Source organism: Besnoitia besnoiti (assembly GCF_002563875.1).
Source record: "Besnoitia besnoiti strain Bb-Ger1 chromosome Unknown contig00015, whole genome shotgun sequence".
In the NCBI taxonomy this organism is placed as follows: Eukaryota; Apicomplexa; class Conoidasida; order Eucoccidiorida; family Sarcocystidae; genus Besnoitia; species Besnoitia besnoiti.
Genome location: NW_021703917.1, coordinates 537,913 through 550,378, shown reverse-complemented (window position 1 = coordinate 550,378; position 12,466 = coordinate 537,913). Strand labels below are relative to the sequence as shown.

The 12,466-nt window shown below is 62.3% G+C and overlaps 1 protein-coding gene across 1 annotated transcript; it reads left to right on the top strand.

Moving 5' to 3' along the window:
• Positions 1–1,446: 1,446 nt before the first annotated feature.
• Positions 1,447–12,260, top strand: BESB_027840 (uncharacterized protein; the record flags this gene model as incomplete). The annotated part of the gene is made up of 11 exons (XM_029361458.1): positions 1,447–1,511; positions 1,783–2,347; positions 2,709–3,077; positions 3,599–3,810; positions 4,511–4,763; positions 5,163–5,363; positions 6,147–6,863; positions 7,299–7,852; positions 8,069–9,814; positions 9,964–10,517; positions 10,852–12,260. 11 exons carry the CDS (start codon positions 1,447–1,449, stop codon positions 12,258–12,260), a joined length of 6,645 nt encoding a protein of 2,214 aa, XP_029215358.1.
• Positions 12,261–12,466: the final 206 nt, after the last annotated feature.

Sequence of the window (12,466 nt, the reverse complement as noted above, 5' to 3'; positions counted from 1 at the left end):
TCGTTCTTTCAGGCATCTGTTTTTCTTGAGCCTCCGTTGAACCGCGGACAGCTCGCGGTGCTTCTTTTCCCGTATTGGAACGCACACGTTGCCAAGAGCGCCTACCAGTGAAGACGGGAGCGCTTTGCCTTCATCTCTTCCCCCAAGGCGCAAATTGGAGAAGCAACATGTATGAAAGTCTCATATAGAAGAGACAGAACTTGTTGCTGCCTTCAGTGCCTCACAGAACAGGACTGACGGCGGTGTATGTACAGCTTGGGGCTTGCCGCTAGTGGCTCGCGTTTTTGTCGCGACTTCTCCCCGGTTTTAGAGAATCGATTCCGGGGCTTTACAGCTGTCACTCGGGTTTTCTTTTCCCGCGGGAAACAGGAAACGTGTCTGAGTTACATGTCTGCTTCGCTGGTTTGCTTCTGCGTCTTCTTTCCCCTGCGCTGCTCCAGCTGTCAAAGCTAGCGGAACACGCTGAGCCTTCTTCTCCGCCATTCGTGTCGAATACGCGGTGCCTCGCAACAGGAACAAGCTCGACTTCCCCATGATCGGTCTAATTTTTTCCAAAAAGGCTTGTCAGTACCCCCGCTCTGAGTTTTTTCTGGCTTCGCAGTCCGCCCCGCGGCGCTCTTTCGCGAGAGAGGTTCGTTGCCAGCCGGCAGCATCGGCACCCCAAGCGCCCGCCGATGCGGCATCTCTTATGCATCGCTTACAGTCTGTGGTTCTCCTAATATCACGCGTCAGCGTGGATGCCATCCATGCGCGGACGTTTCGCTGTTAGTGCAGGGGCTCCTGTGCCAAGCTTCCGCTGCGCCCGTCGCCCGCTTCTGCATACGTTCTACAGCCGTGCACCGGCTGTGGGCTAGCGGAGACCCTCTGCGACCGCAAGCGAAAACAGTCTCCACCATAAGTGCCGGGGGAAGAACCAAAGAGTTTGAGCGCATGCACGCGCGCACCGCTCCACCTCTCCTTTCTTCGCCTCTGTTAAGCCTTGCGAATCACATGCGTGCGTGTACGCGTCAACCTGCAAGGGCGTTTTTAGAATGAGGCAGACCAACGTCTCGCCACGCTAGTATCTTTGCCAGGTCACGTGGCTCAGTGGAACTGTCCGGCGTGCAGAGAGATGTGATTGTCTCGGCTCACGCGGGCACTGAACGAAAATTTTTGTGCGCGAGTTTTGGCGCGTAGACCGTCGCATCCTTCACTGCACTCGCTTCGCTGGCGGGGGGGTATCCGACGCTGGCTCCCGGCTCTGGGTCTCTTTGTCACATTCTGCTTTCTCGTTTCCGTCTCGCTTCAGTCTCTCTCGCCATTAGTGCCCGCCCGCCATGCCGCATCTTCGCGCGACGCCCGCATCGTGCTGCCCTCCCGCAGGGGGGGCGCTGCCGCTGCGCCTCTGACCGCCTCGGGCTGCACGGGGCCTGCGGGATCCAGACTGGGTTCTCGAAAGCTTCATCTATGGCGGCCGCGAGCTTGGCGATCGCGCGGTTACGAGACCAGCGACGCCGCCCATCCGCCGCACGGTGAGGCACTGGAGCCGGCTCACAGGGTAGAGTCTCCTTCACAGTCTCCCTCACCGTCTCGACTTTCTTCATCCGCAGTTCCTTCTCTGTTTGCCGCGGGTGCGGCCTCCCGCTCCGGGGCTGCACCTTCGAATAGCCGCGCCGGGCTTGCTTCTGCGTCTCTGGTGCATCATGCCTCTGTGTCTCTCGAGTCTGCGGCATCTCCATCGCCGCGGCGTAGTGCGCGGGGAGAAGCAGCGGGCGCCTTCGCCGGAGCCTGCGGAGTCCGCAGGGGCTCGCAGAGCGTCGAAAAAGGGGCCTCCGCGCTTCAGCTGTCGGATGACGCCCAGCGCAGCAGCAGGGACCGAAAGGGGAGAGGCCCCGGAGGCGGCGGGCGCGCCGAAGAAAGGCCCACGTTCAAGAAGGAAAGGCGCGAAGAGGAGAGGGCGCAGCGGCGACTCGAGCAGGAAGCGCGGAGACAGCAGAAACTCGAAGAAGGCGAGCGGAAGCGGAGAGAGGCAGAGGAAGATCAGGCCAGGCGGAAACTCGAAAAAGAAGAGAAAAAACGTCAAGCGGCAGCCGAGCATCAGCAAAGACAAAGGACCGCCGCGGAGGAAAAGGCGAGAAGGAGGGTGCAAGCAGAGGAGAGAATGCGGCAGGCGGCGGAGGCGAAAGCGAGAAAGCGGAAGGCTGCGGAGGACGAATTGGCGAGGCGGCAGGCCGAGAAGGAGGAGCGGAAGCGAAAGGGCACGCAGACGAAGAAGAGGGAACAAGACGAAGAAGCCTTCTCGGAAGAAGACCAACGCCTTCTCGAGAGCCTGCGGCGTTTTTTCGTCATCCGCCAAGGATGCTACGGGGTACGTACCGCGCGCCGCGAAACGTATAATTGGCATCGCAGCGCAACGCTGCTTATCAAACTGAATTAAGCGCCTTGAAGCAAGAGCGTTTAGGAGACGCCGTCGCAGTGGTGATCGCACCTACAAGGCCTTATGCGCGTGTGGATCACAGCGCTCCCCCCACCTTCACGGAAGATAGGGTGTTCGGTTTACCGACTTTCTTCTTCCTTTTGGATTTTCGCGCGTGTCAGGCGTGCGTGCCGCCCTGCTTGCCACGCTCTAAGTCTCGGTGGGCGTTCGCGCCTCTGTCGCCGCGGCGTCTGCATCCGCGTTTCTCACGCTTCTTTCTCGGTGCTCCGGTGCTGTACTGCTGCGTGCGCAGGTCTCCCTGTGGCTGCAGCACCCCGACGTGCCTTCGCATGCGCTTTTCTCCATGAACGAACTCCGGCGTTTCTGCCCGCGTCTGCCGCGTGCCAGAGTGTCGCTGCCTCACGCCCACCGGCAGAAAGCGAAGAAGCAGTCGGCGCAGAGGGGCAGCGTCGCTTTGGCATCGCTCGCGCGTGATGCGGGCGCGCCGGAGGAGCCCGCCTCGATTGACCGCGAACGGCGTCTCCTCGCAGAACTGCTTCAGGCGGAAGTGCCGCAGCGAGAGCTGCTGAGTCTCCTGCGGAGACTCAGCAGCGACACCAAAGGCTTTCTGCGACTCATCAAGGCCGAGGCCTCCCCGCCCGCCGTCAGCTTCGCTTTGCTAGTAAGCGCGAAGGCGAGAGGGAGCCAAGGAGGGAGCGGGGGTTAAGGTATAGGGGCGGGTGGGGAGAGCTGACTGGGGAGGAAGAACTTCAGGCGCGCTACAGCTCTTCGCAGGGTGCCGCACCGTCGCGGGGATCTCCAGTCTCTCGCGACTCTCATCGGGTTTCCGCTTTGCGGTCGCCGCGGCGTCTGCTGCATGCGCCCTTTTTTTCGTCAGGACTTCCTCTCGCTGCATCCTTCTCGACGCCGGTACTCTTTGGTGGCCCCAGCAGTTCCTCGTTTGAGGCGGCGATCGCTCGCGTGCGCTTCATCTGGTATCTTTCTTGGCACAACGTGTAGGTATATGAAGCCTCCATTTCTTGATATCTGGAACGTTAGCTGTCCGCGCCCTTCTGCCGGGGAGCCTCGTTTTCTTCCCCCGCGAAGTGTCTCTTTGCGTCTTTCGCGCGCCGTCGCGCTGTCCCCTCTCCTGTCTGTGTCGGCGCATCGCGGGTGGTCGCTTCGTCTGCTCCCTCTTCGCAGGTCCTCGTTCTCTTCGCGCGCCTCCCAGGGCCTCGCGGCGCGGGCGGCGCGCGCTTCCCTTCAGACGTCTGCCTGGCGGCTCAGCGCCTCCTCGACGCGCTGCGCCAGCAGCTCGCTGCCCTCTCGCCATCGCAGGCGACGCTCCATCTCCGCGTCTCCAGAGTCCTGCTGGCACAGCGCAAGCTCTCTGTGAACTCCAAGCAGCGAAACGGGTGAGCCGCAGGCACGCTCCCCTTCTTCGGTGTGATTTGCGGGCGTGACGCCTGCTGGCGTGGTGCTTTTCGCGGCCTTCTCTTGGCGGGTTGGCCTGCCCGCCATGCTGAAATAGCTCAGCTGTCTCTCAGGGAAGCGGAGCAAGACAGCGTGCTTTTGACGCGCGGATGTCAGAGATTCCAAGTTTGCGGTGCAAGCGCCGGCGCCTCGCGATGCGTTGATGCGCGGGGCGCTACGAATCGCGGGCTGAGGGGACCGTGGAGGCATTTACGGGCCGCCACGCAAAAGGCAAGGGAGGAAGGGGGGCGAGGAGGGTCCGCAGGCCGCCTGGGCTCGATGGGGTCGATTGGGCATGCACGGGCGCAAAACGGATTCGCGCGAAGTCGCCTCAGATTGATTCTAAACAACTCACGGTCTCCGGAGTGGAGCGGCACTTGGCACCGCGCAGATGTGCTACACATACATGCATGTATTTCTAGAGAGATACAGATACATAGAGAGATATAGATAGGTAGATAGATACAGATAGGTTGATATAGACAGATGTAAATAGATTGATTGATTGGCAGATAGATAAATATATACAGGCAGCTAGTTACATAGATAGATATAGATATGCAGAGGGAGCTGGAGTGAAGTGGGCCCTTAATGAGTCGTGGTTGCCACGCCGGCGGCTCTATGCGGTCATATCCTGCACAGGTTGATGGAGTATTTCTTGAATCCTGGTGCGCGACTCCTGGCGCATCCAGCCGTCTACGGACGCAGAGCCCTGGGCGTCTCCGCGTCGAGTTTAGGTGCGAGAGAGGAGACCCTCTGCCGCGAAGACCACGCGCCTGAGCTGGCGGCTCCGCCCTCTGCCGGCGAAGGCGCGCGACTTGAAGAGGAAGGCAGACTGCGGAGCTTTGCGCGGAGCTTGGGGTTTTCGCCCCTTGCCCTTAGAGCTCTCGTCGAGGTGAGTGGAGAATCGAAGAAGGCGAAGAGGACTTCCTGCCCAGACAAGGGAGCCTTCGGCGAGCAAACCGGCGCTGGCGCAGAGGCCATCGCAGCCAGAGAGACGCAAATCGCACCGATGCAGAAAGAGAGCGAGAAAAAGAGAAAGGTCGAGGACGCGGAGAGGAGGGGAAGCTGCCTTGAGTGGAAGAGCTCGGTACAGCTTGAAGAAACAGGCGAAGGGGAGACAAACGGAGGGAGACCGGCCGGCAACAGGACGCTGGCAGCCCTTCGAAACCGAACTGTTTCTTGTGGTTCGTTTTCTGTCGGATGGGGATGTGATTTGCCGTGGCTTCGTGATTGGATCCTTTCTTCTCCTTCTCGATCGACGTCTGCATTTCGGTGTCTTTTTTTTGCGCAGGGCTACCTGCAAGTAAATGTGTGCGTGGAAAAGGAGTTCAATCTGCGCGCGTTTTTGTACGGCTCTTCCGCGAGCGGCTGCGGAATTGCAACTTCCGACGTCGACGTCTTAGTTCTTCTCCCCAAAGACATTCAACAAACTCTTCTTTTCTCTCAGCAGAGGATTCGGCAGCGGAGTGGAGTCGACCTGGCTCCATGGACAGTAGGCGCGCACACCTGACACGCTGAAGTGCATATGTCGCTATGCGGTTTCGCCTGCAGAAACCCGAGGGGAATCGGCACAAAGCTATATTCTTCTACTTTTATGTGTATCTATGAGTATGTGTATGCATACGTATTCACTTATATATGCATACATATGTATGCATATGTATGTATGCATGTATGTATGATGTATGTATGGATGGATGGACGTATACGTTTGTATGGTTGTGAACGAACGCCGGGGTGAGTGGATTTGCACGTGCCTGGATGCCTCTCTTACGACTGCGGGCAAGTCTGCAGTGCTGTGCCTTTGTTTTGAAAATGGCCGTAGCCTGTGGGCTGTTCATCCAGCTTCCATTTGTTCTTGTAGGTACCCGGTCAAATGCGTGGTGTATTTCGCCCGTGGTTTACCAGTCGAAAGCGCAGTTGAGCCTTTTCAGTGATTCATGCATGCATCCCAGGAGCCATCTGCATTTCTTAACGCATTCCCAAGCGCGCCCACACGAATGTTTCCTCTTTTCGGCGTCTACAGATGTCACATTATGCCCTGGCTAGTCTAACAGGATCCGCGGCCATCTCGCGTGGGTCAACAGAATCTACGTGTTTGATTGTATGGGGAAGGTGGGTGAGCCAACGTGTGTTGGCGTGTCTCTGTGTGCCTACGCCGTTCTGTATCTGCGCGCGTCCTCTCAGCGAGACGTAGGCTAGCGGCGTTTTCGTTGGCGGGCACCTTGTGAAGCTCGTTCCCAGCGTCGCCTTTGTTTTTTTTCCCTTTTTTCAGGAGTTCGACGACCGGCTCTCGCCTGACCATTGGCAGGAGGTGGATGCCGCGCTGGCTGCCCTCCAAAGCCGCCACGCGGCCTCCTCCTCTTCCTCCTGCGGGATCTCGCGACTCTCTGTCTCCTCCACGGGGTCCTCAGCTTGCGCGCTGCCGCCGGTGTCTGTCTCCCCTGTGCTGAAGAAGTTCTCAGCCGTGTGCGCCAGTCGCCTGCTCGCTGCGCGCCTGGTGTCGCTGCTGCTCACCTTCCCTCCCTGCGCGTCTCAGCCGCCGCGGGCGTCGGCGAATAGTCGGGGTCTGCGGAGCGCTGGGCGCCGCGCGGAGGAGCCGATCGAGTTCGATCCTCCCGAGGCGGCCGCCCCGGGGGCGGAGGCCTCCGCAGCAGCTGCCGCGCCGTTGCTGCATTGCATCGAACGCGCCGTCTGCCCGCTGCTGAAAATTCGCCTCCCTGTCCCCCGCTCCGCACACCCGTCGGGCGCGGAGTCTGACATCGAGAACGAGGGCGCGCGGCAGCGAGCGACCCCCAAGAGGTGTGCACAGACGCAGCGTGCGCCGCCGCAGAGAGACGCACGAGCCGACGCCCGCCAGACTACGGACCAGGAGCTACCGGACTCGCGCGAGGGAGACGAAGCGGCTTCCCGCCTGCGGACCGACGAGGGAGACGCCGCCCTGCTCGCCCCCGTTATTGAGGCACGCCTTCGGTGGAGGCGGCGACGACAGGTAAACAACAGGTTCACAACTCAGCTGCAGCCATCCAGTCTCTCAAACCACTGCACAGATGGTTTGATCTCACATGCAACACTTTTCTCGTGTATATATATATATATATATAGGGTTTAGGGTTTATATATATATATATATATATATATATATAGGTGTGCGTATATTGGTATGCATGTAGACTGGCAGAGTGCGTATATATATGTATATTTATTTCTCGTAAAGTGCCAGCAGTGTGTGTCTGGTCGCGAGGCTTGAGCGGAGGGTTTAGTTTTAGGGTTTAGAGCTTGGCTTCGCAGAACGGCTTCCTACGTTTCCGCTGCGCGTTCGCCTTCATTTGGTGGCGTTCTCCGCTTCCGTGCGCAGCGGTCTGCCCTCATGAGCGTCTTTCTGCATCTTGACTGCCTGTCTTCGCTCCGTCTGTCCTCTCTTCAGCGACTGCGTCGCTTCTTCCTGCTGTTGCATCGCGCGCCGGCAGCCGGTGCTCGACGCGGCGAGCCAGACTCGGTGCTCGCTCAGAGCTCCGCGCAGCTCCATCGCGGCTGTGAGGCCCTCTGCGGGCATCCCGAAGCCGCGGACGACGACATCCGGACGCGGGGAGGGAGCGTCGAAGAGAGCGAAGACGAAAGCGGATATTGGAGCGACAGCGCGCTTCCAGCGTCTCTGCGGTCGCTGCAGGCTGGCGCATTCGGCAGCTGCTGTTTCCAATCGGAGTTCTGCCGGAGTTATCTTCCGGCTCGGATCGAGGCGACCGAGCGCGAATCCGAGGCGAGTTCGCCCGTGGGAGACTCCACCAGGTCGCGTTCGCTTGCTTCTTCTTCATTGCCCGCTGTGCCGCTAATGCGCTGGGTAGAGGTCGATGTTTCGTTCAATCACGAAGTGGTGATCCACAACACGCGCCTGCTTCGCGCCTACGCGACGTGCTTTGGCTCGCAGATCCAGGCTTTCTTTCGCCTCGTCAAGCACTGGGCGAAGCAACGCCAGGTCTGGTAAGAAGGGGTTGCGCTTCGCCATGCTGCCGCTGCGAGAGGTGCTCAGCCGTCGCGTGCAGTTGCTGGCGTGGAGCGCGCCGCTCGTTCTTTCTGTGGCACTAGGGTTCCCTCGCTCAGGGTTTAGGGTTTATTGGAAGTCGGATCCGTCTTCTGTTTAGGGTTTCGGGTGTATTTCAAGGTGTGATGCGCCGCTCATTCGCTTTGTGCCTGCAGCGACGCGTACCGCGGCCAGCTGTCGAACTACTCCTGGCTTCTCATGGCGATTTTCTTCCTCCAGCACACGCTGCAGGAGCAGCCTGCTTCTCCGTCGGATGCGCGTCCTGCGTCCTCGCCTGCAGCGTCTCATGCGTCGGCAGGGCCTGCCTTTCCGCCGTATCCGCCGCAGCTCGCGGACCTGCAAGGCAGCTGGGCTTCGCTGCCGTGGCTGCATAACGCCGTCCACGATTCGCGCTTTCTGCCGGTGCTGCCCAACCTGCAGCAACCCCCCCAGTGCGCACTGTGGCTGCGAGAGCTTCTGGCTCGCGGCGTGCCCCCTCCAGCTGGGTCTTGGGCCGCTCGCCCAGGCGCGAGACGCTGCTCCTGCCGCGCGTGCAGTCTGGAGACCCTGCGGCGAACATCCTGCGCGAACGCAGAGACAACAGCACTCGGTGTGCCTTCTGGGCAGGACGCGGAGGTCGCCGGCGACGCGCGAGGAGGCGCCTGGCGAGAGAGAGAGAGCGCGGACGCAGCCGCGAGCGACGCGGAGGCGCAGGAAGCGCGGGCGTGTGAGCAGGCCTCGGGGTATGTGTATGCGCCAGAGGACGGAGACGCCGTCTGGGTAGGGGAGAGCCACAACGTCCGCTTCTTTCACCCGCTACTCGGGTTCAATCGGCGCCTCTCCGCCGCCGCGCTTCGACCGCGCCGCCGAGGCGTAGGCCGCGCCCGCGCCGCTGGCTCGCCCTCGCTTCACGGGCGCTGCGCAGGGGCCGGTGGGAGGCACGGGGAGCACGCGGGCGGCGACGCGGACGAGGAGTCGGCAGCGAACGGCGCGAGCTGTGGCGCGGCAGGCCTCGCTGGGGGGCGGCGGCGGGGCGGCGGCGGCGAGGGAGAGGCCGCCGCGGCCGTGAGGCGGCGAGAGGATGCAGATGCGCGGGCGGCACCGAACGGCCGGCCTCGCGGGAGCACATGCGAGACCTCAGTCGAAGAAGCGGATGCTAGACGCCAGGAGGGGGAGACGCGGGCGAGATGCCCAGGGGAAGAAGAGCCCCCGCCGCTGCCCGCCCCGTCCATCGCCTGGCCTGAGGAAGACCCGAGTCTCACTGACGAAGGGTACGCGCGGCGAATGCTCAGTAGCAGCGGCATCCGGCGGAAGGACAGAGGTGCAAGCGGGCGCTCGCCAGGCAGCGAGAAGGAGGGACGCCTCGCAGGCCGCGAACCCGCCGTGGCGATAGTGGACTGCGTGCCTCTCACCGACGCGCAGCTTCGGATCTTTGAGGCGATCAAAAAGCGCCTCTGCATGCAGACGAAGCCTCACCCCCTCTCGATCTGCCCCGTCGCACCCCTCGAGGGCGCGACACAGAGAGACTCACACAGCCCTCCGACGCGGACAGCGGCGCCGCCGCAGGGCGTCGGCGCGGACAGTGGCGCCGCGGCCCGCGCACTGAGACGCGGCGCGGGAGGCAAATGCGACGAACAAAGGGCCGCGCCAGCGGCGGAGGCCGAGCGCGAAGCGGAGCGAGCTCGAGACGCCGTCGAAACGCTTCCTGTGGTGCAGAAAGAGAAGCTCGACGCGGCCGTCCGCCTGCGACAAACTGAGTTCTTGAGCGCTCATCTGCTGCTTTCTGTTCATCGAAGCGACGCCAAGAAGCTGGCGAACAAGGCGAACGAAACGTGCGCGCAAGACCCTGCAGAGGCGGATGAATCGCGCATTCTTTGGGGAGACACTCTCTCGCTCGTGGAGCTTATGGCTGCCTTCTTCAGGTGAGAGAGAGAAGAGCGCCGACGGCGGCGTGCGAGGCGCGGCGTCGGGACGAGGCCTCTTTCGTGTCCCTGCAATGGACTGCGTCTTGCTTCTTCCGCGCGCAGGCGGACACATGTGCCCGACCTTCTGGTTTTTTCTTCGTTTTCAGGTTCTACGCGCTGCAGTTCAACAGCTTCAGGAACATAGTCGACGTTCGGCGCGCGCCGCTCCCGCCGCAGGCGAAGTCAAGCTTCTTCACGGTACCGATCGCACCGGCGGAGCTGCCGTGGGCTGAGGCAGAGACAAAGAAGCAGAAGGCGGAGAGCGACCGGGCGAGCGCGGAGGGCGCCCGGGCGAGCGCGAAGGCGCCGCCGCGGCAGCTCTCGGAGAACCTCGAAACACTCGAAGTGGCGCATGACGGAGCTCCCGAGGCCTGCGACTCGCGCCCCAACCCGCTGAGCTGGCTAAAGGGCGGCTGTGCCGCGCGGGAGAGAGAGAGGGCGGAGGAAGAAGAAGGAGAGCCGGAAGGCGGCGAAGGCGAGCTGGACGAAGTGGAGAAAGACAAGGAACACGGCGAGTTGGCGGCGGAAGAAGGCGAGAGAGAAAAGGACGAGGAAAGCGTGAGTGCAGGAGGGAACAACATGCATCCGCGGAGCGTCGACTGGTTGTACCGGCGCCGCTTCATTGCCATCAAGGATCCCTTCGAGGCACTTCGCACGCTGGGTAAGTTGTACGCTGCAGAGGAGACGGCGGGGGCCTGGTGAAGGAGGCAGCGAACCACCCCTTCAGTCGCTTCTACCTGTCGCCTTTGTTCTGCGTCCAGGCGAGCGTCTCGCCTGCTCGCTTCTCAAGCTTTTCCTTTATCGGACAGGCACATTCTCCGCATTCGTCGTCTCCCGTTCGTCTCTTAGCTGGTCGCGCGCGTCTCGCGTTCTCCTCCGCGTGCTAGGGTTCAGGGTTTCGTGGCTGGAGCCGTCGCGCCGGCGGGGGGCGTGTGTAGTGGACGCGTCATCCTCACGCGTGTGGTTTTGCTTCTTCGCGGTTGTTCGCGCTGCAGGCACATATCAGACGGGATGCGAGCCTGTGGCCTACGAGCTCCTCCGCGCCGCGGCGGTCACCGCCAGCCCGATGTGGGCGTTTTCTGTGCCTTGTCCGCAAGCGCCTTCCGCTTCCGTTGCGGCTGCGTCTGTGCCCTGCGTCGTGTTCCAGGCGGGCTCCGCCAGCGCGGCAGCAAGTGCGAAAGGGACGAAGAAGGCGGGGCTGCCTCCGCCTCTGTTTGAGGCGTTTCGCGCGGACGACACGCGGGGGGAAGAAAAGTCGCGCGTCCCCCCGCGCACCGCGCCGCTCTATCCGAAGAACGAAGCGACCCGCCGAGCAGAAGGCGACCGCCTCTCGGGTGTGCCGAATGCTGCGGGCGGCGTGTCTGGAAACGAAGGCGACGGTTGCCAGGTTCGTCCGCGCGCGATTGCTTCGTCTCCGTCTTCAGTTGCCGCGCCGGTCCCGGGGTCGCAGCCCGACGGCGTGGCGAAAAAGCTGCTGACTCCGCATCAGCGCCGCCAGGAGCTCCGCCGCCTGCGGTTTGCCGAGCGCCCGCGCCCGCCGCTTCCGTGGGTGACGCACGCGTCCGCCTCGGCGCTGCTGCAGGCGGAGGAGTGCAGCGACATCGCCTGGGCGTTGATTTCCAAGCGCCTTCTGCGCGCCTATCGGCACGTCGCTCCGTGCGGCGTCGCCGACAGCGGAGACGCACAGGAGCGACACGGGCAGAAGTATCTCCCACTCAGCGTGCAGCCGGGCGACTGCGCGGCGGAGACAGCCGGCGGCAAATGGCGCGCGGAGGCGTTCCACCCGCTCGCCCTGACGCCAGCCGACCTCGAGCAGCACGTCGCGCTCCGCGCGAAGCACCTTTTTGTTGGGCACGAGGCGGCGAGAAATGCTGAGGCGGCAGGCGCCAGCGAGGCGAGCCAAAGAAAGAGCAAGAAGCGGTTCGAGGCCGAGGACGCCTCCGCCGCACCTGGGCGGGGCGGCAGCATTAGAGGCGGCGGCGGCGACAGGCGGCCGGTTAGAGGCGCGCCGAATCATGCGCCCAGCGTCCTGTCGCCTGGGCTCGCGCCCTTGTCGCCGTCGCTCCCCCCCGCGCGATTTGCAGGTCTGCTGGGCGATATGCCTGGGATGCAGCGCGGCGGAGGCGCGGACTACGTTCCTGCCTTCTCTGGGTCGCTTCCGCGCCTCCCGGGTGGCATCTTGGGGGCGGGCGGCGTCGCCAACGACGCGCAGGCTACTCGCGGCTTCGGCGGGCTCGCGGCGAACAGCAGAGGACATCGAGCGCACGAGTCAGCGCGTCATTTGACGCAGGCAAAAGCGGGAAACAATTCGTCGGAAAGCAACAGAGAACGCAGGGGTCAAGACGCAGAAGCCGTTGCCCTGATACTCGAACACCTGGGGAGTATTGAGAATACGTCGGAGTGACTTCGCGGTGCAGTGTTGTGCTGGAGTATTCACACAACAGTCATATGAAGACAATTCATCTTGCAATCATCACTCTCCGCAGTGAATCCGCAGGTAGTTGACGGACTGTAGTGAAACAGTGTATGCACTCGGCGCGCGTACGCGTGTGAAATGCACCAGAAGGGGGAGCGACACTCACAACGAGCTCAGTAGCCAATGATTCTGCG